Consider the following 27,419-nt stretch of genomic DNA (forward strand, 5'->3'; position numbering starts at 1 on the left):
CAATAAAAAAACTAAAAAACATTAATAATAAAAATAACTACTATTCTCAGTGGATAATTAACATAAAAAGTGTAGAAAGTGCATATATTACATTTTTATATAAAAAAACAACAAAAAAATCGTACTAATTGATAAAAACACAAGTTGAATGAGTCAGTATTATCGGCAAACAGGTGAAGAGTGTTCACACTTGAAACTGGATTCCTTTAGCATTCATACAATGGATCTGAAAAAGTATTACCAGCGTCCTCAGCCACAAAAAATTAACCATCAACAACAAACGAAGGCAACAATAAGTAGAATGGAGCTACGCGCATACGAGTATAACTCGCTGAAACGTCCACTTACTATAAATACAGGTAAATAGTTGACATAGTTGTACTTATAAAGTCTAAATTCTGAAGTTACAACACAATATACCTATGTACATTGTGACAAAAAAGCACCTGAAAATCGTAATTAAATTCCCGGGTTAATGATATTCCAAAAAAATGTATTTTGCTAGATTGCTATCGCTGTCCTTAATTACTATGCCAAATATGAGCTCGATCTGTCAGTCAGTTAGTTTACAGCAGCTGCTTAAGTTGGTACACCTCAGTAGTGCGTTACGATTTTGTATTTCTAACCAAATTCCGTGTACAAATTCATTGCGACTGTAGAAAAAGATTTAGTTTACCAAAAACACAAGCCTACGAGTGTTACACGGCCCTCAAAGACAGTCGAGAGATCGTTGAAGACATGTCGCGTTCTGGACGATCTTTGACCTCTTCAACTGAGCGTTAGAGAGATGGCAAGACAACTCGACATCTCTCGCGAGTCCGTTCGAATGATTTTGGATATGAAACGCGTTCTTGCTCGACTCGACTCGATAAAGCTGATTTTTTTAAAAAAGAGTACCTTAAACAGATCTCTTTGGACATGATTGATCGTGCGAAATCCGATCCCACATTCACGGAGAGCATTAAAACTGCCGATGAGACATGGGTTTATGAGTTTTAAAAGCAAACAAGTCAACAATCATCGCAATCGAGGGAAAATCTCTGACGAAACCAAAAACCACGCCAAAACTGCTTAAAAATAAAGGTCAGCTGATTGTTTTTTTCGATATTCGTGGTTTGGTGTATCATGAATTGGTTCCGGAGGGAGGGAGGATCAATAAGGAGTTATTTTTAACTGGCTTAGGCATTTGCGTCAGAGCATGGATTATACACGATGATAAAGCCAAAAGCGCAATAAATACCATCGATCAACCACCATATTCACCAGATTTGGCTCCGTGTGATTTTTTCTTGTTCCCCAAACTGAAATTGTCGCTCCGTGGAACCCGTTTTCAGTCGATCGAAGAAATAAAAAAAAAATCGCTGAAGGAACTGAAGGCCATCCCAAAAAGTGCTTATGAAAAGTGTTTCGAGGACGGGAAAAATCGTTCGCATAAGTATATTACATCTGGTGGGGATTACTTTAAAGCCGACAAAATAAATATTAATGAATAATTAAATATTTTGCGTTTTATTTACCATTTCCGGGTACTTCTTTGTCTCAATGCACTATATGTACTTGCACATGAGTTCGAACCCCTAAAACCCCATTTGCGTACGCCTCTGTCTCATGAAATATTTCACATAAAAACTTTTTCTCAGTACAATATCTTCTTGTTTCTTAGAGAAAATTTCTTTACGATTTTGTTATGCGAGGTGCAAGCTTACATATCCTTGTGCTTGATCAAATACGAAGACATGAACCTGAATTTTGTGTCACAATGTAATATTTTTATTATTATTAAGATTTTTTTTAAATATTAAACATTAAGACAAGAAATATGCGTTCATACATGGATATTGTACACATGCGATGAACTAAGTGTAACTATACATACATACATACTCTAACCTTTAGACTTTGTTAATCCTTATGCATATAAGCAAATACATGTCTCTGCTCTGGGCATTCGCCGTCTGCATGTCTACTTAAATAGCAGAGGGTTGCATAATATAGGCAGATATTTGTGAATTCTAAGTACACCTATGTTATATACAATGTAAATATAATACATATTCATATGTAAATACATATGTATGGCTAAATTGCAATTCTATGTGTTTCTTGCGATTTTTCACGCCCAGACAGCTTACATAGACTTAGGGCCCGGAAATATTTAAATATATATTGGTGATAATACAGTTAGATGTGCGGAAGTAATTTTTGTAAATAGAGAGCAACTTTTGAGACCCACTTGCAATCAGAAAAATTAACTGTAAGATGTGGTTGGCTTACCTATGTTATTATACTAAATAAACCCTAGGAAAGGTGAGATTTAAGTGGGGCGAAGTTTTGGTGGTCTAAACATATCAAGACACGAGCTTCATATTAGGTAAATGTATGAAAAGACCCGAAGTCGAATCTAACAGATAAAATTTAGTACAAATAGTATAATGCTTCTCAACTCTCATCCAAAAATAGGGAAATTAGACTTTTAACAAGACACTTCGGTACCTATTGAATATATCAGTCATTCTGTGAGATATTTTTTGAAATTCTTTTTCTTCTTTATTCACGCTTACGCGGTTATAGCCGGGTTTAAGACTCTTATCGAAATCTGTTTTGTTTTTTTTGTGGGTGTTTTTTACGTGTAGGGTCCTAAACCACACAACTCTGGGGAGGGATGTTTCGCTTTCTCACAGTAGTTCGCCTTCAAACGGATGTTTTTTTGGATACCCAGAGAATACTTGGCCTAAGACTGGATGTCGTGAGCTGCTTGAACCATATTTAAAAGAATCGTTTTTGACCACTCCCAAGTGAATTGCGCTCAGAGAACTTTCCTCCACACATGGCTCCAAATCCCCCTTGAAATTAAGTGGTAATAATTTCCTGTACATATTCTAGCCCCCTACTGATTTTCGTTATACTGGTGAATCATGGGCGATCAAGTAGGTCAAATTATTGAAATTTCTGCGGACATTGGTCCAGGCTCCATAAACCAATTTACAGAATTTCGGCTTTCTCTTTTCTTTACTATAGCCGAATATTACTGTCATTATCTGACATGATAAAATTAGTGTTGTCTGTCATAACCTCAATATCACCAATCAAACTTTAGACACATAAAAACATATATGTATCTACGCCATGTTTATTGCAATCGACTGTTACCTAATTTGTTTTAACCTTTTAAACTTTAACGCATTGACTTACACTTCTTCTTCTTTTTACTACATGCAAGTTTTTTTTATTCTGTCAAAATAAATACAAATTCCTCAAAATTTTCGGTATTTCTCTGTGTTACACAATAATCAAACGCGGGTAGCTCTTTATAAAATGTCTTGCCAAAAAATCACAACGATGAGACGATTGTACGGTGTAGACGATTTGTAAGCATTTGTTTGCTTTATACCACTCTGTACCGTTTCACAGGCTTGCCATGTTTCATATCATTACAGAAGCTAAAATGACAATAAACTGGGCAACCCTGATTAATAAGAGTTATAACTTTAACTAAAGAATTTTTTAAACATAATAGTTTAATAAACTTATTACTGCCTTTATATGTTTATGAAATATCTTATTTGCAAAAATGTGTAAGCATTGCAATAAACATTTCAAACGCTTCTGGTAAGGCTGCACACAGCTGTCGTTTTTATTCCCAACCGTTCCGCTGCTTATCACTTTGTTGTTGTGTGAAAATTTGCTGTTATTTTGGGGCTATTTGTGGGGCGAATTGGGAGCTCGTATATTGCTTTGGTCAGTCGTCGATAAATTCCGTTAGTGTCAACAAGTGGGAAAAGTATATGTGATGTCGTGCGCATAAAAATAAAAATTGCATTTTATGTGAAAAGAAAGAGAAAAAATTGTATGAACGCTGCAGTTTTCAGTACGTTTACAGCGAACGGGTCACCTACATAAAAAGGGCATTGCTCTTTCCTGACGTGCTCTCCAAGAATTTTCAGCAAATTGCAGCAATTTTCTTATTTCACAGTAATAATACGCTTAAATGACCTTTGTTTTACATTAATTGACTCAGTTGATTAATACAATCGGCGCAAAAGTACGTCATTTTAAATAAAGAAATTCAAAAGCAAAAACGAAAAGTGAAAAGAATATTTGTGATTTTTTGGCACGCAACAATAACGACACCGGTGAGGCGAGGTTTTGTGAAAAAAATATATATTAGTTGTGTTGTTGGATAAAAACGAAGACAGTGTGTAATAAAATTTAAATATGTGAAATTCGAACGACGTGAAAAGCAAAATACATACATATGTATGTATGTATGTACCAACAATCAAGAAGAAAATTTTGCTGGTGTTGTAGTCTGCATTATTTCCCGTTAGACCAATTGCGGCAAAAGGCACCGAGCACCGACGTTTTACTTTTGCCAAAGAGTTTGATGAACAGTGGCATATGTTCTGGCCGTTTGTTTGAGGAAAATTAGCGAATACGTGCTTAGAGTCTCATGATAATTTTTTGGTCACGGTTTATGTGACGGGAAGTGTGGTCCCTAAAAATAAAACATTGGCGTTAAATTTAATAAATCACATACATACATATGTATGTAGAGTATTTAATTTTAAATTTTGTTTTGAAATATCCTTTTTCTAAACTTTCCTTCATCCAATGTGCGCACTACCTTAAAATGTATGTACATATGTACATATATGTATAACTACCAACCGCAATGAAATATTTGTTTAGAGCTTTGATTATTCACATCATGTACATACATCAAGATATCAGTTTCATTTTTTAAACCTTGGGAGTAAACCAATGTGAAATTGTACCTATGCACGTCTATATATAATATAATTTATAACTGCTGTTTGGTCGCAAATTATTTTTTATTTATTATGTGCCCAAAAACTACCCACTTTGTAGGCACGACGTTGTCTGCTCCAGTGTCAAACTCATATATTATGTAAACGTCAGTGCGCCAAGTCAATTAAATATATGTACATATGTATATACTTATATGCATACATACATTCGTATATTCATGTATATATGTACATATATTAATGTTTACTTTACCACTAGTCAAAACAATCGATATCACTACTGTGACCCATAAAAAGTAAACAAAACGACAAGTCAGCTGTTCCAAAAAGTGTACTACTGAAAGCACAACTTAAGCAAACACACATTTAAAGTATTAATATAACTATAATTATTATATATAAAATACAAGTGAAATTATAGTCGACACATGGATGACGAGTTGGAGGATAAAGTCTTTTACCAAGCATACGTTTCCCACATGAAGATTCTATCGAAATTCGCTGTGGGCTTTTCGTCCATCAATTCGCCCTTGGCGTACATATGGAAATTATGTCGCCTCTATCTGCTACGACCCGAAGTGATATTTTTCGGTGTGATTCTTTTCATTTTCTTAATTTACTTACAAGCTGTTGATGCCTGGAGTCGTGGCTTATTGGGGCGTATACAAACCACACTTGGTCGTCAGAAGGCAAATCGTCTGAAGTTGACAAGTGAGGCAAGCGGTCATGGTGATTATCAATGTTGGGAAGAGGTGCGTCAGCAAAGTGCCGTTTATGCGTTACTCGGACGAAGACCACGTATGGAAGACAGGTGAGTAACAAAATAAAGAGCAAAACGCAATTAAAACCAAATTTGATATGTTTTCACGCGCTCTTATATGTAAATAATAATGCCCGTATGAGCTATAATATATTCCATACACAGATTTTCGCCCAAAAATGTCTGCTTAATTAACACGTATGTATGTATGTACATACATACATATTTACATGTCAAATGAACACAATGCATGTAGGTCAAGGACTTTCTACGCATTGAAGTAAAATAAGTCTTCATTTTTATAGACAACCCTTATTTGTAGTGAGATTATATTAGTTATTGGATTACATAAAAGGGTTAAATAAAAGTTTGTTTCAAAAAATTATGCATTTTAAATTTAAAGTCATCAATCAATCAGCGCTCGTATCTATATTATAATAATTAGTAGTTATTGGGTAATACAAAATAATTACGGTTGCAATAGTAACTTTTAAAATTTTTTAAAACAAACAAATTTACATAAACGCTTCATTATTTTTTTGCACTATCGTTTCTTTACAAAATATTAGGTAATTCTTACATATATTAGGAAATCCATGAATAGAAATTAATGTAAACGCACGTCGCGTTAGTGATGGTAAATTACTGATAGGATGTTGATAAGCATACATAAATAATCGTAAAAGTGTCCATAAATCGATTTAACCTTCCACTCTAAACAATTGGCTAAAAGTTTCTTTAGTCGGCTGATCGCTTTAGACTTCCTAATCTCTTTTAAGTTATGAAATGTGCTAAGTTTGCGAAATGTGAGAGTTCATTGCGCTAAATACATGCGCACATACCTACATACATACGTACATATATGTATATAGTATATAGAACACGCGTGTTGTAATAATTTCTATCATGTGTGCAAGCTTAAAGAAATGCTTGTACTTATATGTTTGCATGTATTTTTGTATTTATAGATCATGCGCTTATTTTTATTGAAATACACACTCTTATACGCATACTTATGTATGTGCATTTTATGTATGAATATATGTTTGTACATATGTGTACTTCTTTATATGTAAGCATGCAATTAATTCAGATTGACGCAAAAGGCGGCGTTGGCCCAGCGTCTTGCTGCACCATTTACCTACATATGTACATATGTATGTACAAATGTATATAGATGCATACATATTGTTGCACATTTTATTGCATTTCCATTTATTTATATCGCACTGTGAGATGTAAACCCATCATATAAAATAAATCAACATTACAATTTAATTTTTAACAAATAGCATTAGAGAAATATAAATTGAACGGAAAAGAAAAATATGAAAAAATAATAATAGTAATGGAAAATTATATATATACATATTTGAGTCTTCCATAAGTAATTTCGTTTTCTTAGTGCAATATATTATATTTTTTTAAGGGGTCCGGCACTCGAAGAGTAACCAATTACAAAAGCCATAAATTCAGTTTGGAAAATTATTTTTATTTATTTTAAAGTACAAAATGTGTGAAAATAATCCTAAATTCAGGATCAATTCACTTTTGCTCGATATGGCCGCCTTTTGCCTTAACTATGGCCTTGAGACGGTCAAAAACCGAATCGCAAGCTGCCCGAATGTGACTTGCCGGTATTTTGGCCCACTCACGGACAATGGCTTTCTTCAGCATCTCGAGACTGGTGTATTTTTTACTTCGGACCTTGCTCTCCAAAATGGCCCAGAGAGAATAATCCATTGAATTCGCATCTGGTGAATTCGAGAGCCATTCTGTGGTCGTAATGAAGTTCGGAACGTTGTTTTTCAGCCATTCTTGGTTTACTCTCGCTTTGTGTGACGGTGCTGAGTCTTGTTGAAACGTCCATGGTTTGCGACCGAAATGTTTGTTTGCTCACGGCTTCAAAGCAGCCTCCAGAACATATTCCCGATAATATGTCGCATTTACTTTGACGCCAGACTCGATGAAAACAATTGGAGAGCGCCCATCTGCGGTGACAGCGGTGACTCGTATGAACGGTCGGTCAAGTAAACCCTATCGTTTTGAGAGTTTACGAATTGCTCAATTGCAAAAATTTTTTCGTCAGAAAACACAAAGTTCGGAATTTGACCGCTTACTTACTTGTCTTACTTGTTGCTGCTTCGGTGTGAGATCATGGGCCTTTTGGAACTTGTAAGGCTTGACCTTGAGCGCATTTTTCAATATGCGTCGGATGCCGCGGTCGGATATTTTCAGTTCTTTAGCCATTTGATTGGCACTTCGTCGTGGATTTCGCTCAAGTCGCTTCTTCAGTTTCCGAACCATCTCACGTGACGTTGCAGTCTTTTGATGACCACCTCCATGTCGTTTTGCGATGCTACCAGTGTCATTGTAACGAGTGATGGTGTGATAAACAAAACCTTTATTCACATTAAGTTGTTTGAGCTCACGAACAATTGCTGGCTGTGATTTTCCAGCTAAATATATAGCAATCACACTATTACGTTTGAATTCCATCGCTGATCACTTTTTTTTGCGTTTACTTTTGGCAAAACGCTTTTGTACACTTGTGAACAATACTCCAATTGTCATTCAGCAAATTTATAAACAGCTGATTCCAGTGCGACAGCTGTGCGAACGGTCTGAGGTTGGTTACACTACGAGTGCCGGACCCTGTATTCTGTAAAACATTTTATGAAATTATATATTCCTCATCTTGACCCAATACCTTTTGCCAACTCTCGGACAACAGATTTATTTATAAAAAAATCGAACTGATAAGTTAATTGCAACATTACAAAAAAAATCGCGAAAATCAGTGATTTTTCGGAGGGTCACATAGAGACGATCCCTTAAGCGCATCTCTCAATTTGTCCAACAGATGACAATACACTTCAGAATTAATCGTAATATTGTTGGCCAAAAGCCTATAATTAATGATCCCTTTGAAAACCCACCAAACAGACAACAGCCTTTTTTAGTGATTATCGGCATTCAAATTGGTTTGCCGATTCATCCTTTTTGGACCATGAACTTTTACGCTTTACATTCATGTAAACAAGACACTATTCGCCGCCAGTAACAAAACGTTCAAAAATAGATCACTTCTTTGCTGTTTGATAAGCAAATCACAGTCGTTACTGTGACGACGCAAATTTCGTTCTGTAAGAATATGATGAACCCCTATCATACTTCGAAATTAACCCTAATCCTAATATTTATCCATGTGATTTTCTTGTATTAAATATTCCTGTGTTATTTATTTCTTATTTATGGTATTTGAATATTTTTTTCGTTATTTGTGACGATATTTTCACCTTACCTAGGGAAAAAAATTTAATTTTTTTCGACTCACCCTCATGCATATACATATACATATAATGATGTGCGGTAATGCACTGCTAGATTTTATCTTTGTATATAAAAATATATAAAAAAATATATTGTAAAGAAGTGTACAAATGTATACAATTAAATATGCATTCTTTTATTTCTTTGCTATCTTGGCAACTTTGCGGTTTTATGCAGTCTTCTTACTTACCCAATATCATCGTGATACTTTGGTTTAGATATTTGATACAAACTGGCATCCATACACATATTATACATACAAAAACCATATAACATACATATACTATTACTTGGTGCTACCACATATTCACCCAAAAAATTGCAATCGCCGAAATGAGGTGCAACCACTAAAGATATACCTACATACATACATATAATGAACACATGTTGTAGATACATTTTTTCAAAGTCGCTGAACAAAGTTGTATTCCTATTCCTTTGATATAAAATATGCATACATACTATGTATGCAGTTATTTGTACATATGTTTTAACAAAATCATTTTAAATTTCATACGTACAAAGTTTCATTAAACGTATAATTAATAATAAATACTAATATAATATTCTATGAGATAGTATGGAGTCTACATATACATATGTATGTAAATGTAAATTACTTGACGTCAACAATAAAAAGCATTACATAAATTCATACATGAAGTAATGATAACCGCTAATGGTTTCCAGTAAGATTCCATTAATTATGGCATTATTCATATTAATAATAATATTTCTTTATTTCAAATAATGTCGCGTAGAGTAGAACAGGTGTTCACAAAGTTCTTTATATATTTTACACAAAAAAACCTTCTTTACCCGAAAGCTGCAAATAATATTCAATATTGTCTTTTTGTTTTAAGATCCGCTCAATGCGTTGATACAGGTAGAGTCTTATCCTCAGCTTTCCTGCTTTGAAAACAATCCTTGAGTGACCAATTCGTTATTATTTCTTTGAAGAAGCCGGTCGGAAAGTTTTTTGTATTTCAAACTCCTGTGACATTTTGCTGTATTTTTTTAAATAACGTTCATCTCTACCCGAAAGCAAATAATATTCAATATTGTCTTTTTGTACAAAGATCCGGTCAATCCGTCGTTGGAGACATATCCTAAGTTTCCTTGCTTTGAAAACAATCCACGAGTGACCCATTCGTTATTATTCTTGTGAAGAAGTTATTCGGAAAAATTTTTGGATCTTGAACTCCTACAACTTTTTCCTGTTTGTTGTCGAAATAACGGTTATCTCGACCTTGGAAGTAGAATGGAAAATGTAATACATTTTTGTCCTGCTCTTGCGAGATTAAATACCATATTTTGAAGGCAATAACAATTATTTGTGTTACAAAATTTAATTGTTTCAATTTGATTAAAGATAAATAAATGTGTACCATATGACTCTGATCTAAAGATCCCACCCGGTCTGTCACCCAATCAGGGTCTAGACAAACACGACAACAGCAAAAACAACATATAGTATTAAGTAATGACATAATAAAATACTGCACTATCGGCAATCGAGTATAATTGCGGTATTTAAATTGTATGCTTCTAGATTAATACCAATAACATTATAAAAAAGTGCAATTAACATGAAATTGTTACCCTGACGACTAAATAAAAAATAAAAAGAAAACATTAACTTCGACTGCACCGAAGCTTGAATGCCCTTCACAAATAAAACAATTTCCATAAAAGAAAGTTTTGCTCGGTCAGTTTGTTTGGCAGCTACATACTATATGCTATAGCGGTTCGATTTGAAGGATTTCGACAATTGAGCTTCTTGGGGAGAAAAGAATGTATATAAAATTTCAGGTCGATATCTCGATCTCTTTCTAAATCGACTCAGTTTGTCACGCTGATCATTTATATACATATAAAAAGGGTTTTAGTAAGACCGCTCCAAAAGTTTTTTTTTTTTTATCACCGCTGGCTTGTTGGCATAGACCATAGATTTGACGTAGCCCCACAGGAAATATTCTAACGGCGTCAAATCGCGCCACCGAGGCGGCCAATTGATCGGACCATTTCGTGAGATAACCAAAATTCACCAAAATAGGTTTTCAATAAATCGATTGTGACATTCGCTGTATGGCTTGTGGCGCCGTCCTGTTGTCCGCATATTGTCTAAGTCCATATCGTCTTACTCGGGCCAAAAATATTCGGTTACCATTGAGCGGTAGGTTCCATTCACAATAACGTGCCGGTCTTGATCATCACGGAAGAAGTACGGCTCAATGACGCCGCCGGCCCATAAACCGCACCAAACCGTAATTTTTTTGGGATGCAATGGTGACTCATGGAGTACGTACGAATGTACTTTCACAGGAGTAAAGAATTTCATTGATATCCCAAATCGTTTTGTTTTATTAAAAAAAAAAAAAGATTGTAACACTCTTATTGAAAACCCCGCTCTTAAAGTTGAAGCTACTAAATCTGAATTTCCGTAGTAAATTTTTATATTTTCGACTCCTTGTTGGATAGTATATCTTTCCATGATGAAATGGTTTACTGAAGAGAAAAGTCAAAAGAACGTGGAAAAATATGGCGTCGTTTTCTGTCCCTATCTGTCTACTTTTGTATCGTCCTTTTCGAAAAACCCATTATTTTGTAGGACCTCCGATGTTTCCTTCAGGGCGTTACAAACTTCGAGGCAAAATTAATTACACTGTGTAAGGTATAACAGATAAATATACAATACTTACACCAAACAGATTAAATCACGTTGCCTAGAATTAAATGCCAGGTAATTAACCAACTAATACTTAGTTACTCTATATGCGGCAAACTACTCGTGTTTCACCATCAGCCGTTATTGATTACCGTTTTTCGTGCTCTTATCATTTCAATTTAGTCTAAGGAAAAATAGGAAATTTCATTATATTAATAGTACATATATCCTTCCATATATTTATTTATTTTTCTTCTATTTGTATTCACGAATTACAAATAACAGTCATTATATAGTCAGATATTGTCATTTCCCCTCACTAATTACCATGTTGCTTATTTCAATTCAGTGAAGTGGAAAAATATGTAAACGCCAGATAGCACTTCAATTCTCTGAAAATACTAGAACGTGTATATAAAAGCCGATTAGCGACAAAAACTGCTGATTATTTATTGATGATAACTTTAAACATTCCTGGAAATGAGTTGTTTAAAGAAAAAATAAAAAACTACAGTAAATAATTTAATTAAAAAACATATTTGATACGAAATTATTATTATTATTGAATATTTATCATTAGATGTGGGGTTTCCATCATTTTTACGGCCTTTTTTGTTTAGTTGTCTATTGGTTAGAATTATAATATCATAAATCATAATAGCAGCTCAAATGTTGATTCAATGTGATTGGTGTTAGACATACGCAATTTGACAGCTGTCAACAAATTAGTAATGAAAATGTATAATAAATTCATTTGCAATCAAGAAATAATGAACTGTCTCTTCAGTTTTAAAGTATCTTTTGTAAAATAAAAAAACTGAGTGCAGAGCCACTCGAGGTCTTGCTTTTCGTCATCAAAATTTCTGCCCCATGTGAAGAAATCAAACAGTCTTTATAAAAAAAACGTCTTCCAATTCGAATTTTAACTGCATAATCTCAAAATTCACTCAAATTTTCTTTCACTTATAAATAAATAGCAACAAAATGGTATATATCTTCACCTAAAACTCAAAATAACGTAACATCACTTTTCATAGTTTTACAGACGAAGGAAAAAAGATATAATAGAAACCACTCAAAGAAACAGAATTTGAGTTTTAGTTATAAAATGGTTATATCTGACAACGGAAGCTGAACATTTTATGCTACCTATAAGCGCACCGACTGGATTCGGTAGAAGGCGTTCCTAGCTAACAAACGAGCGGTTGGTCAGTTGTCACCGAGCACCTGGAGAGTCAGAATAAACATTTTCGCGCGACGTGTTTCTGTGGGTGGTGCAAACCGAAAATGCAGCGTTCGTTAGAGCAGAGTTACGCGATTAAATTCTTTGTGAAACTCGGTAAATCTGCGACAGAGACGTTTGATATGATCAAGCAGGTTTACCTAGATGTTGCTTAAGCAAGAAGTGGTGTGATTCGGTGGCGGCAGGCCTTTTTGGAGGCCCGGGAAGAGTTCGCTATTAAAGACCGGAAGAATGAGCAAATCCAAAGTGAAAGCGATGCTTATTATCTTTGACATCAAAGGCATCGTTCACCATGAATTTGTTCCTCCTGGACAAACCGTCAACGCCAAGTTTTACGTGGAAGTCCTCAAGAGACTCAAAAGATTGCAAGTTGAACCACGACAACCCCCCGGCTCATACCGCCTTCCTTGTAAACAGGTACCTAACCAAGGCCGGTATCTCCACGCTTCCGCAGCCGCCCTACAGCCCAGATGTGCCCCGGGACTTTTTTCTGTTTCCTTGCCTGAAAAGGCCGATGAAAAGCAAGCATTTTGAGACGACAGAGGATCCAAGCAGCATGAATCTCGGCTCTCAAGGCTACTCCGTAGAATGCTTGCCGTGACGCCTTCAATGCTTAGAAAAGGGCTGGCAGCGCTCCATCGAAGCAGAATGAGCCTATTTTGAAAGTTAAGAAGTTAAAGAATTGTAATGATTGGTTCGATAATTTTTTTTATCAATCGGCCTATTACTTTAAGTACAAACCCTGTATGTAATATGATGTAGTGAATCGTAAGCAATGAAAAACTTAATTTCGATTTTTTTTTTAGGTGACGATAGCCTCTAGACAATCATAAACAAAACTAAATTCTCTCGCAAACATTCAAAACTACATTTAATTTATTTTCTGTAAATTAAACTGAATTTATTTTATTTTCTTCTGGCCAATCTAAATAATAATATTTACATTTAGATGAACGTCAAATTAATTTTATGTCAAATTCTTCATGAAATTAACATTGACTTTCACTAGATGCAGGGGTATATATTCCGAAATATGTACATACATACATATGTCATACACATACATACATGTAGGTATGTACATACATACATATATTTTCATATTGCAATATATAAAATAATAAATTATTAAATATTAATGTAGCTTCCTTTGATGCTTCGTATACACATATATGTAAGCATTAATATTGTTTCATAATAAATATAATATACATATGTATTTAGTATGTACATACATACATATGTAAGCACGCACGCCCACAAATTTTCTATAACGTCGCAAATGACAGCGGCGTCGTTCTTCGTCACCACTTTCACGCCACAAAACGACATTTTTCAAATATCACACTTTTCATATTCGGCTGGGGAACATTTTTCAAAATTTTTGAACATTTTCACGTATTCTACTGCACACTTTTCTGCCACACGAAAATAAAATCCACAGAATTAGACGCAGAAATAGCAAAAAAATAAAAACAAAGTTGAGCCTTTAATTTTGTATTTGTTTTTTTTTTCTTTGGCGCAATAAATTTTATTAATACTTCTTCGGTATGCTTAGTATATACTTTTTCTATTATTAATTTGGCTGCAGGACACTTGTTTTTCTTACTGTTTTAAATTATTCTTTATCATGGTATTTTTAAATTTAGCTTTTTATGTTTTCATTATACTATATGCACGTATTTTTTATATTTTTTTCATTGTGTGATTTTCTTGCATTTTATTGCCCCATATTTATTCTTATTTATATTTTTAATACTATTTGTGTATTCATTTGCCATCATTTCATATGCTTCTTAATGAATTTAAAAATTATTGTTTTTTCAGCTTTTTTTTTGCTTTTAAATATCTTCTATCACTTTCACTTGCAATTAATTAAGTCCGCCAAAAGAATTATGTTCAGTAAACAAAAATTTCTTCTTTGCCTATATGTACATACATACATAATGCATACCAGATGGGCTTTATCGTGTATATATGTATAATATTTATCTATGTAAATAAATATGTGACTAAAAATAACAGACCGGCTGAAAAGTTCGTAATCTTTTAAAGAAAAGCAATTTTTTTTCGAAAAAATTGTTTTATTATTAAACGATCTCTTTGAATCGATGGCAATATATTGTCACCTAAACTGCAAAATAACGTAACATCACTTTTCAGGCGAAAGAAAATCGATATCATGAAACCACTCATATTGAAATAAAATTTTAGTTTTGCTTATGAAATGGTTATATAGTGAATTGTAAACAATAAAAAACTAAATTTCGATTTTTTTGATGATACGTTTTTTTTTATTTTATGTGACGATATATATATTATATTATTTTTCAATTTCTCAATCGCATTTTTGTAAAGCAAGTCTTATTCCTAAATAATCTTCTGTTAAACAATTTCATTCCTGCCAAGATTATATTAACGTCTGACAACAGGAAAAGGAGAGCTATATTTTTTTAATACCAAAACTTGCGTTATTCTAATTTTGATTATACTTAAATCTTTGGAAGATTAGGTCGAAAAAAAATATATGTCTCGAGTTCAAGTGGTCTCTCTGAACAAATTTTTCGTTCTGCTTAGTAATGTTTTTACCCCGGTTGTTGCCAATTAATTATTTGAGAGTTTTCTCTCTCTTATAGAGATTGTACTTATGGTATAGTACATATATCAACGTAAAACTTAGTTTTCTAGAACTAAATATAGACAGATATTAGTATCTTCTTCTTCTTTATCGGCGTAGATGCCGCTTACGCGGTTATAGAGGTCTTGCAAGCGCTTCCCCCGCCGGGTACTGCGTCGAATACCCTCAAAGCTGGAGTGTTTTCATCCAATCGGACGACACGACCTAGCCATTGTCTCTTAATTCGCTGAACTACAAGTACATATGTCAATGTCGTCGTATATATTTTACAGCCGATCGTTTCATCGACTGCGGTATTCGCCGTTGCCACCGATGATGAGTGACTTGTAGAATTTGGTCTTTGTTCGTCAAGTGAGGACTTTACTCCTCAATTGCCTACTCAGTCTAAAGTAGCGCCTGTTGGCGAGAGTTATTCTGCATTGGATTTCCAGGCTGACAATGTTGTTGCTGTTTATTCTGTTTCCAAGATAGAAGAAATTATCTACAGCTTCGAAGTTATGACTGTCGACAGTGACGTGGGAGCCTAGTCGAAGATGCGACTACGGTTTGTTTGATGACAGGAGATATTTCGTATTGCCCTCGTTCACTACCAGATTCTTTGCTTCGTGTCTTTATCCAACCTGGAGAAAGCAGAACTAAGGGCGCGTTTGTTATGGCCAATGATATCGATGTTATCGCCATACGCCAGCAGCTGTACACTCTTGTAGAAGATTGTACCTTCTCTAATCAGCTCTGCAGCTCGAATTATTTTCTTCAGCAGTAGATTGAAGCAGTCTCACTATAGGGAATCACCTTGTCTGAAACCTCGTGTGGTATCGAATGGCTCGGAGAGGTCCTTCCCGATCCTGACGGAGGTTTTTGGCATTGCTCAACGTCAGTATACACAGCCTTATTAGTTTTGCGGGAATACAAAATTCAGAAATGCGGCGTAAAGGCAGAAGGTGGTGTGTGCCAATCCTCTTTTCATGGGTCTTTTCCAAGATTTGGCGCATTATGAATATCTGAGCTGTTGTTGATTTTCCGGGCCTGAAGCTACACTGATAAGGTCCATTCAGCATGTTGGCGATGGACTTTAATCTTTCACATAGTATGCTCGATAGAACCTTATATGCGATGTTGAAGAGGCTTATCACACAGTAGTTGACGCAGATTGTGGGGTCTCCCTTTTTGTGGATTGGGCAGATATCCTTCAAAGGAGCTGATATATGCTCCTTCTGGCGTTTCCCGCAACTCGTGTCATCGCTGAAAATGGCTTACAAGAAAGATACAGATTATTTTTGACTGCTACAACTTGTTCCCTAATTTATAACTTTATGCCGCTGTGATTTGAACCTCTGCGCCAAGCGCTCTGACGTACACAAAAAAGTCTGCAAAGCTTCCGCTCAATTCCCACGATGTTTAATCAAGTTTCTTTCCCATTAACATATGTATGTATGTACTAAAGTATACAAATGTATGAAATATATACATATGTATAAATATATGTATATGTATATATACATATATGTATTTTTAATACATAAAACAATTTTTAATCGCTTCTAAAGTTCAAGTTCATGTCCACACGCGTTAATATTATGTTTTAGCACATAAACTTGATTTTGTATAAGTATTCTCGAATTATTGATTTGAAATCACAACAGTCTGCTAGAAAACTTCCATTGATGACAAATACATTTTTGGTCACGCTTAGTTATCAACTTTCGTCGCAAGTCGAAATCATCATTCTCGGGAAGCGTGCGCTTTTGATTTTAAAACAGATTTATTAATGAAACGCCTCGGCCTTTGTCATGCAAGGCGTGATTTTGCGAATCTCAGTCTCATTGTTTATATTTTAATGACAGCATTACTTCTTTGTTTTGTTTTCGATGCTTCGCCATGTGCAATTATTTTATTGAAGGCTGATTTTCGCATGTACATCTGCGAATATTTCACTGCACCGTGCCTTAGCAACTGACAGATAATGTTTATGCAAAAATTTAACTGGAAATTTTTAATTAGCAACAAATAGATGTAAACATTTCCAAACATCGCAAACTCATTCCATCATTCCGTTACATACTGCGGGCATATTGATAATATCTAAGATCTAAAATATATATTTAAAAATACTATGTATATATATACATATTTATATAAATATCGGCACGTGTCTAAGGATATCTCTCTGAATTGAATTTTTCGAGAATTGTCGAGATCTATAAAATATGTGGTCTCCCACTCAACACATTTACCAGATGTTGTATGGAAACTAAGAGGCACACCTAGTGTGAAAATAAAAAAAAATATTTTTTTCGTACTTCAATAGGTTATACTTTTAAAAATAACATTAAATTTTCAAACCGATGTTTCGAAAATTATTTGCATTAAAGCCTTCTAAAATTTAACGCTCCATTAAACTAGCTTAAACAGTTTATATTTAAACGCGTTTTTCTCGAAACCACATCATATTATTCTATCGCTAAAAATTTTTTTCGGATGATCTACATATATATAGTTCTCCATACAAGGACTTTTAAATTTTTAAAAATTTTGGATAAAATTAAATTTTTTTAATGGTCTCCATTTTGTCTAGTTTTCAAGGCGGGAATCACTTACTTTAAAAATTTTTATTTCTTTAATGTATAAGGTGATCCATTTCGAGGATCCCTACTTTTTAAAGGAAAACACAAACCCTCAAATTTAATGGGGAATATTTATTATCATTCGAAAGTACATTCTTTAACATATATTTTTTTGAATATTATCGCTTTCAAATGTTGGCCGCGACCTTGTCTCAGATGGTTCATCTGTTGAGTTCAATTTTCGATGACTCGTTCGAGCATTTCGACTGTTAACTGACGAATGACAAATATGGACCGATTATTCCACCGACCCACAAACCACACCAAACTGTTGTTTTTTCTGGATGAAATGGCAGTCCTTGAATCTCTTCAGGATGCTCTTCGCCACATTAATCCAGAAATAGGCCTCATCGCTGAACAAAATTTGGCTCGAAAACGTCGGATCTTCGTGTATCTTTTCAAGAACGCATAGAGCGAAGCGATGTCGCTTGGAAATCTCGACGTAAAATGAGCCAAGTAAATCAATACGTCAGTCCGAGTTGCTGTGAATGGCGCTGAATCGACTCTCCACGGCCTTCGTGTACACTCTCAGCTACGGCGAAGAGTCGGTCGAATATTAATAAGAGATTTTAACAGCAACCCTAATGTAGCAACAAAGCAAAACTGTCAAATTCTCAACTTATTCTTTTTCTGTCAGACACAATCCAAAAAAAAGTAATTACTTTCCGAAAATTCTGAACTAACTTCATAAATACTTAATTATTTTAATTTAGTCGCTTGTCTGCTTTCGTCTTTCATTTCGCTCACAAGTAATTTATTTTAATTATTATGCACTTTTTTTTATTTTTATAAGTAGTAATAATAGCAGCTATCACCTCCTCATCAGCTTATGGCATATGTCAGTTGGACTTGGATATAGTAAACAAAAATTTCAAAATAAGTATGCCATTAGCTAATTACTGCATACAACAAAAAACCGTGTACGTGCCTGAGGGGGCGTCAGCGCCGCACCACTCTCCTTTTCACTTTTACTTTAATTTTGAAGGCGCCGCGATCACAGCGCTTCATTCATAACGAAATCCACACAATCCATACGAAACAAAGCCGCAAACGTTCAACTCGTGTTAAATACTACTTGTAAAAAATGTCCATGTATATATGTATTACATATAGAATATTTATATACCCACTAGCGAACAACAACACACTCATTACTCAACAAATAATCCACGAAAGATTTTCTGTTTCTATTTTCATTCATTTCTATTTCCATTATCAATCAACCACCTGTTCTTACGCTTCAGAATCTTTAATGATTTACTTTTTGTTTTTGTTTCTTCACACTTTTCAGATACATCATCGAAGAGAATATCAATAATAATACAGGAATCTCGTTTTTTGCCATCTTCGATGGTCACGGCGGTGAATTTGCGGTGGATTTTGCGAAAGATATTTTAGTAAAAAATATTTACAATAAAATTATCGCTACAACAAAGCTGCTGGGCAATCAACAACACCTGTCCGAAAGTAATAAAAAAGCAGCACTCGATGCTGATTACGCGGAATATGACGCGAGTCCATACCTGAAGCGGAAGGCAAGCCGTAAAGATGAAAGCAATAAGGAGAATAATGAGCCGTCAGTGCGGCGACGAGACAGTCTGCGCAAGGCACACAGGTGAGTTTACTAATATGCTTGCTATATGTATGCATATACAATATGTATGTATGTGTTCTATATGGTATATGTGATACTTAATGTGAATAGGAGAGGTCACAGGTTAGTTACTCGACGCTTTAGTAATATGCAATTAGCCGCAGACTGGCTGCCCTTGAAATGTATATAAATAAATTTAGTTGGACTATAAGCCTGTATAAAATGTTTGTTGGTAGAGAAAAACTGAATTTTGTCCCTAGTTTTTTTTTTGGTAGTGAAAGAAAACGTCCCTCAAATAATTTAGTTAATGTAGTACTTGGTCGAATATAAATCCGAGTGTGTTTCGGTTACATAGACCGACTGTCACAGGAATGGTTTCTGAATTGTGTTTCTGAATTCAACTTTCTGTTCACTTTATTGTTGAAACTATAAGCCACTTCTGTGACGCCGAAATTTTACCTAAATTTTGATTTTGTGATTTATAAAAGAAAGGCTCTACAAATTTTTAGCTGTTGACGTAATTGCTGCAGTGGCCTTGTTAGGGAAAGTTTTTGCTTGATAATTATAAAAGAATTCTATCATACTCGGCTATAAAGATAAAGCGAACCCCTCTTCTTCTTCTTTATTGGCGTAGACACTGCTTATGCGTTTATAGCCAAGTTTACAACAGCGCACAAGTCGTTCTCCCTTATCCCTATTTGGCGCCAATTGGAGATTCCAAGTGTAGCCAGGTCCTTCCCCACCTGGAAGTCATCCTCTGCTTCCCCCGGCGGGTGCTGCGTCGAATACTCTCAGAGCTGGAGTGTTTTCATCCATTCGGACGACATGACCTAGCCAGCATAACCGCTGAAATATGTCAATGTCGTCGAATATCTTGTACAGCTCATCGTTCCACCGAATCCGATATTTGCATATGTCAATGCGTAAAGGACCATAAATTTTTCGCAGAACCTTTCTCTCGAAAACTCTTAATGTGGACTCGTCAGATGTTGTCACCGTCCAAGCCTCTGCACCATATAGCAGGACGGGAATAATGAGTGACTGTCAACAGTGACGGGGAGCCTAGTCGCGAATGCGACGAAACAGTCGTCGTTGATGACAGAAGATATTTATTTCGTCTTGCCCTCGTTCACTGCCAGACCCATTGGCTTTACTTCCTTATGCATTCTGCAAAAAGCAGAACTAACGGCGCGGGTGTTGAGGCCAATGATATCAATATCATCGGCATAAGCCAGCAGCTGTACACTCTTTTAGAAGATTGTACCATAACTTGATCGATCTGCTGTTCGAATTATTTTCAGCAGATTGAAGAAGTCGTCACGTCTGCAACCTCGTTTAGTATCGAACGGCTCGGAGAGGTCCTTCCCGGTCCAGACGGCGCTTTTGGTATTGCTCAACGGCAGTTTACACAGCCATATTAGTTTTGTGGGGATACCAAATTCAGACATAGTGGCAGCATATTGATATTTCCTAGGCCTAAATCCACACTGATAAGGTCCAATCAGTTTGTTGTAACCGATACGCGATGTTGAGTAGGCTTATGCAAAGTACTTGTGGGGTTTTCCTTTTCATGGATTGGGCAGAGCACACTTAAATTTCATGTCAAAGCAGGTCAAAAATCAAAGTGATGCTGGCAGTCGCTTTCGATGCACTTTGAATTCCATCCCACCGTCCAAACTGTCTATTTGAGCGGTATGCATCGTAAAAAGAAACCGGAATTATGGGCCGACAACTCTTGGTTTTTGAACCACGATAATGCACCGTCACATACTGCATTGATTCTTAATGAATTTTTGGCCAAATTTTCAACCAATACATGAAGCAACCATGGTATTCGCCTGATTTAGCTCCGTTTAGTAAACTCAAACGACCGCTCCGGGGAAACCGTTTTGAGTCAACTGAAGACATTAAACGTGAATCGTTTCGAGGATTGTATTTGGGCCCAAGAGGGATTACTTTGAGGGGGACGACATAAATTTTAAAGAATAAATTTAGACTATTAAAGTTTTACTATTTTTTGTTAAAAAAAAATTGGTGAAAATATGAATTTTTTGCTTTGCTTTCCCACTAACCTTTTTGATTTAAATTCCGAATATTATTTTTTTATATTGCACCTATTTTATGATAGTGGCTACGTATCTGTGTTCGTTTGTGTACAAAACTGCCGTTCTGGAATAAAAATATCGCCGGAAATTCAGTGTTCATTTAGTTTTAAAAGAAAATATTTTTCCTTTAATTTCCAATTTGACAATGTACGCAGATTTAATTAACACATGTTTTCCACTCGCAAAGGAAAAATGAAAAAGTACCACCGAAGTAAACACATCAAATTGAATGGTCAAAGGAATAATAATAAATCAGGGCAATACAATTTCGTTGGCAGAAGAAAACAAACAAACTCAAGATGCGCAAAAAGACCAAGATAAATTGGAATTAAATATGGATGAGTTAAAAAATAAAATAAAATAAAACTTTTGCGAATAACAATTGACGCGCTCGTGATGAGAAATGTACAGCATAGATTGCAGAAGACAATTGAAAGCGTCACGCCCTCGCCACTGCTATCGGCGGCTGTCCGAAATAAACGCGCTAAATGTATTTAAATGCAAAAATCAAGACACATGGCGGCAAGACGATTCACAAAGCGATGCGACCCTCCTGCGGACCGATAAACTCGTGGAAGCATATCGCACGAACATATATAATGCATAAGATATAGTATCTATTCAGATATCCGCTAGAACAGCCAGCGAACGCACGGCATTGTCTATGTTATTGTTTTCTGTTATTTATAAAGTATGTATTGAGTCGCCAAAATCTTCGTATACACTTTCCTTTTCTTTGTTCTGTTTTACTACGATTTTTGCAAAATAGAGCATGGTAAATTTGCGATGTAGTCTTATTTTGCAAATGCAGCCCCATCTAAATCGTAGCCGTAGAATATCATGCCAAATTTGCATTGTAAATGGTTAGATGGAATTTTTAAGCTTAAATCTTATGAAATTACCGTGATTTTCATAGAATTTAAAGCATTTGAAATTCACTTTGGATTATTAGTGCCTTAAACGTCGTGTTTCCATCTACTGTGAATAGTTTTTAGTTAGATTCAAGCCGGTGGGATTTCAGTTACACGCGACAACGCCTGTAAATAAGCATTTGAAATTCGTTGATTTCCTTTAGAATCTTAAATAAAGGGTTTTCCAAAACGACGCCACAAAAGTAAACCCATAAGGACAGGAAACAACGCCATATTTTTACTGCTTTTTGACATTTCTCCTCAGTAAAGATTGCCATTTCATCATGGAAAGATTAAAGAGATCCGACAACGAGTCGAAATTATTAAAATTTACTACCTAAATTCGGAGTCAGTGGCCTCAACTTTAATAGCGCTCCGTCCAATTTATGCTCGTCATAATCGTCCTGTCAAATCAACAATTGACAGTGCCAGTGAGACAAGGAAGTGCCCGTAGTTTCGAGAATATTGCTGCCGCTAACGCATCACTTGAGGAAGACCCAAATCAGTCTCACACACCTCGTTCTCAAGCGTTGGGTATCTCTGTGACGTCGTTGTGGCGAATTTTGTGAAAAAGATCTTGGCCTACATCCTTACAAGATCACATTGACGCAAGAACTGAAGTCGCTTGACCACCAGAATCATCATATGTTCGTGAATTCGAAAAAATTACAGTTTGGTGCGGCTTATGGGCCGGCGGCGTCATTGGGCCGTACTTCTTCTGTGATGATCAAGACCGGCACGTTACCGTGAATGGCAATCGCTACCGCTGAATGATAACCGAATATTTTTAGCCCGAATTGCTTCAGCTTCTGGATTTCTGCAAACGTGCCCGTGGTGGTCATGCGAAAGAAATCGAGTTTCATACATGATGGCAACGAATGTATTTTCACAGGAATTAAGAATTTCAGTAACATCCCGAACCGTTTTTGTTTTTTTTTTTTTTTTAACTTTTTTAGCGCTCTTACTGAAAAACCATCTTTTTTCTGCCATATTTCGACAACAAAATGGTTTCCAACTGGTCGAGTGTAGCTTTTTTCTAACAGCACAGACCATTGACTTGACGTAACTACTTACAAAGTAGCTTACTGGAGTTCAGCACAAACTAATTCGTGACTTGCTCACAGTTTTCAAATATTGTGCACTGAAAATAAATATTTTATTGGGTAGTTAAGTTAATAGTTGCCTTATACAACAATTGATCTTAAACCATGTCAGATAAAACACGCGCATAAAAATACTTATTACTTTAACTAATGAGGTATGATAAATTTTTAAATATTTAGGTACTGAAATTTAGTTGAACGTTTTTAGTGACAGTGATAATACAAAAAAAAAAAATTTTAGCATTCATCTCATATGTCAAAATATGTATGTATTTAGCAAATACTGCAAGAACTGGTGTTACTTTTGCTCCAATGAAAACATGGCAAGCATATTTTTTCCTTAATTGAAGTGCCTTTTAAACTATCCGAGACATATCGTGACTAAAGATTAAACTAAAGACTATTATAAAAATCCTATCCAGTATCATTTCGACTGGTAACCGATAAATGACACGCGTCATGTTTTGCTTCAAGGCCTGAATCGAAGCTGGTTTGCCTGCATAGACTTTAGACTTTATATATCCACACAGGAAAAAGTCTAACGGTGTGATACTACACGATCTTGATGCCCAATCGTCCGGCCCAAAACGTGAAATTATCTGCTCACCGAAGTGTTCTCTCAATAAATCCATTTATTGTTGCGATGTGTGGGAAGTGGCGCCGTCTTGTTAAAACCAAATGTCGCCGAGATCACGAGCTTCAATTTCTGGCATGAAATAGTCGGCGCGATAACGGGCGCCATTGCCGGTTACGCTCTCACCAGCATCATTTTTGAAGGAATATTAACCGATGACTACACCGGTCCCTAAACCGCACCGAACCGTTGTTTTTTGGATAAAATGACAGCTCTTGAAAATGATCAAATTTTGCTTGTTTACATACCTATTGAACCAGAAATGGACCTAATCGCTGAACAAAAAACTTGCCGAGAAAACGTTGGAAACAACGATGTTGCTTGGGAAGGTCGAGCGGCTTCAGTTCTTGCACAAGCTGATATTTTCACCAGCAACATCATTCGCCTTAGACCGGAATTATTACATGTACCTAGCCTTTTACTGCCAGATTCGGACTATAAGGTAAACACATACGAACATTTTGACCAAGCTCCCAGAGCTTCAGGCGAGTCACTGTCGATGTACATATGTGGCCTAGCATTGTCCTGATGGAACACAATACCTCTACTATAGACCAAAAACAGTCCAATTGTTGACAGCACAGGTCGGAATTAAAAGTTTGGCCGTAGGGGAACAGTTCACAGTAGATGATTCCCTGCCAAATCCCACCAAACAAATAGCAAAACTTTACTAACAATCAATCCTTGCTTGGATTTGTTGTTGTTGAGTTGGTTTCATGGTTCACGCAAAGATGTAGTTCATAAATTGAGTATAGCAGGGTCTATTTTGGATAAGTAGAAGTTAAATCTGCTGCAGCAGGTACCAAGAACGAAGCTTCCCTAGCGTCCCTCTTTTCCACGCGGCCACGCGGGATCTTGTTCTGCGATTGGTGGAGTTTGGACTCCAAGCCATTCACTGGGAGGTAGTCAGTTAATAGATCCGCTGTGCATGGCATTCAATGCCAATTTGGTCGAAATATTGTTATATGACGTCGACGTGTTGGAGGAATGTAGTTCTGATGTTCTTAGAAGGCGGTTTCGCTTCAAGCAAGACGGTTTCTACTAAAATATCCGTACAAGAATTGCGTGGAGAGGTGGGTGTTATGCTCATTTACAGGTAGAACTGTGTAGTAGTAATATTGATCTATCTTTGGTTCTAAGCTGAGCTACTTTATATGAAAATTACCTCATCAACACTCTCCTTATTAACTGAACATTATCAAATACAAGTAACATACTCATTTAAATATTTTCTCTTACATTTACAGTACCGCAGATGATTGCAAGACACCCTCAGGTGGCAAACAACAAAAGGACACCGATGTCTTCACTTCCAAACTGAACTCTCTAATGCGCAGCAGCAATGCGGCCAAAGATGCTCTTTTCGGTGGCGGTAAAGATGCTGGCAGCGAGGGCGGCAAATCAAATGGACCACCACAGAATTTCGACGCCAAATGTTACATTGAAAATGGCAAAATTAATTATGGCAAATTAATCACAGACGAAGTCTTGGCCGCCGACTACAAACTGGTTGAAGCAGCAAAAAAGCAGGTGCGTAAAAATTTTTTTCCATTTTCATAATTTTACTAAATTTTAATTCCATTCCAGACCAATATTGCCGGCACCACAGCACTGATCGCCGTCATCGAGGGCAGCAAATTGACCGTGGCGAACGTTGGCGATTCGCGTGGCGTTATGTGCGACTCACGTGGAATAGCGATACCGCTGTCATTCGATCACAAACCGCAGCAAGTAAGTGCTCACCGAAATAACTCTCCTCTATATAATTAAGAATCATATGCTTCATTGTTCTACAGGTGCGTGAGCGCAAGCGCATACACGATGCTGGCGGCTTCATCGCATTTCGTGGCGTTTGGCGTGTGGCCGGCATATTAGCGACGTCCCGTGCGCTCGGCGATTATCCATTGAAGGACAAAAATCTAGTCATAGCCAATCCGGATATATTAACCTTCGATTTGAATGACCACAAGTGAGTAGGCGATGCCTTATTTGACTGTTATTTTGAGGAAATTATTGTCGTGTTTTCGATTTTTTACAGGCCCACATTTCTGATACTCGCCACAGATGGTCTGTGGGACACGTTCAACAATGAGGAGGCCTGCACTTTTGTCAAAAAGCATCTACACGAAGCAGACTTCGGCGCCAAGGCGTTAACAATGGAATCATATCAACGTGGTTCAGTGGATAATATCACCGTGCTGTTGGTAGTCTTTCGTAATGGCAACTATCGTATCAGTTCGGCCACAACAACGAGTGCAACTGCATCGAAGACCCACAATAATGCAGCTGCGCCAGCGTCACTATCCGCTTCGGCGTCGACAGCTAAATTTCCCGCAACCAATAATGCAGCGAAATTTCCCGTAACAAATTTAATTCGTTCGAATAGTGGCGTCACCGCGAAGTAAATCTCCCTTATTGCATCTATATACCATACATGTTTCAATATGTATGTGTATATGTATGTGGATATTGTGTCATCATAAGGATGGAGTTGAGAGCACGCCAAATGACCAGCGTTAGTGAAATTAGGAAAAGAAAAACGAGGGTGGGAAGAAAAATGTATTTTTAAAATTATTTATGTGCCCTGTTACTAGTTATTAAGCATTTCTTTCGAAACCAAAACATATTCGAATGTGAGATATGTATAAATGCATATAAAAAACAAACTCGCTAATAATTCATTACAACATATTCATCTATGTATGTACATATGTATTGAATATAATAACACTTTTTTATGCAACACTTCAAGGAAGCCAAGTAATCTTACACCTGCAACAATATTAATTTATCTAGCCACACCAAAGCGAACCACTAGCTTCTCGAAACTCGTTTCCACACTGCTTACGCTTCGTATTTATTCGGTTTTCAAGAAAATGCCTTGCAAATTATGAGTATGTGCATAAGACCCCCTGATAATTTAATTATATAAATTACGAACTATATTTAGGAATTTTTAAATTTAGTAAATACACGAATGTTTAACGAAAATATAATAAAATTGAAACTAAAACTAAAATTAATTGTTTATTTTACG

The 27,419-nt window shown here is 35.9% G+C and overlaps 1 protein-coding gene across 7 annotated transcripts; it reads left to right on the forward strand.

Annotated features, from left to right (window-relative positions):
* On the forward strand, positions 1–27,401 carry LOC126752209 (protein phosphatase 1L). 7 transcript variants are annotated; one of them, XM_050462837.1, is made up of 7 exons: positions 1–359; positions 5,029–5,580; positions 19,327–19,650; positions 25,630–25,912; positions 25,970–26,113; positions 26,179–26,351; positions 26,421–27,401. In XM_050462837.1, the coding sequence occupies exons 2-7, from the start codon at positions 5,198–5,200 to the stop codon at positions 26,785–26,787; spliced, it is 1,674 nt and encodes a 557-aa protein (XP_050318794.1). In that variant the 5' UTR covers positions 1–359; positions 5,029–5,197; the 3' UTR covers positions 26,788–27,401. The 7 variants fall into 7 exon arrangements, with proteins under 7 accessions (XP_050318794.1, XP_050318788.1, XP_050318790.1 ...); XM_050462831.1 differs by having other exon boundaries at positions 5,397–5,580; XM_050462833.1 differs by lacking the exon at positions 1–359 and adding an exon at positions 3,746–4,143.
* The last annotated feature ends 18 nt before the right edge of the window (positions 27,402–27,419 follow it).

This window comes from Bactrocera neohumeralis, chromosome 3 (assembly GCF_024586455.1).
Source record: "Bactrocera neohumeralis isolate Rockhampton chromosome 3, APGP_CSIRO_Bneo_wtdbg2-racon-allhic-juicebox.fasta_v2, whole genome shotgun sequence".
Taxonomy (NCBI): domain Eukaryota; kingdom Metazoa; phylum Arthropoda; class Insecta; order Diptera; family Tephritidae; genus Bactrocera; species Bactrocera neohumeralis.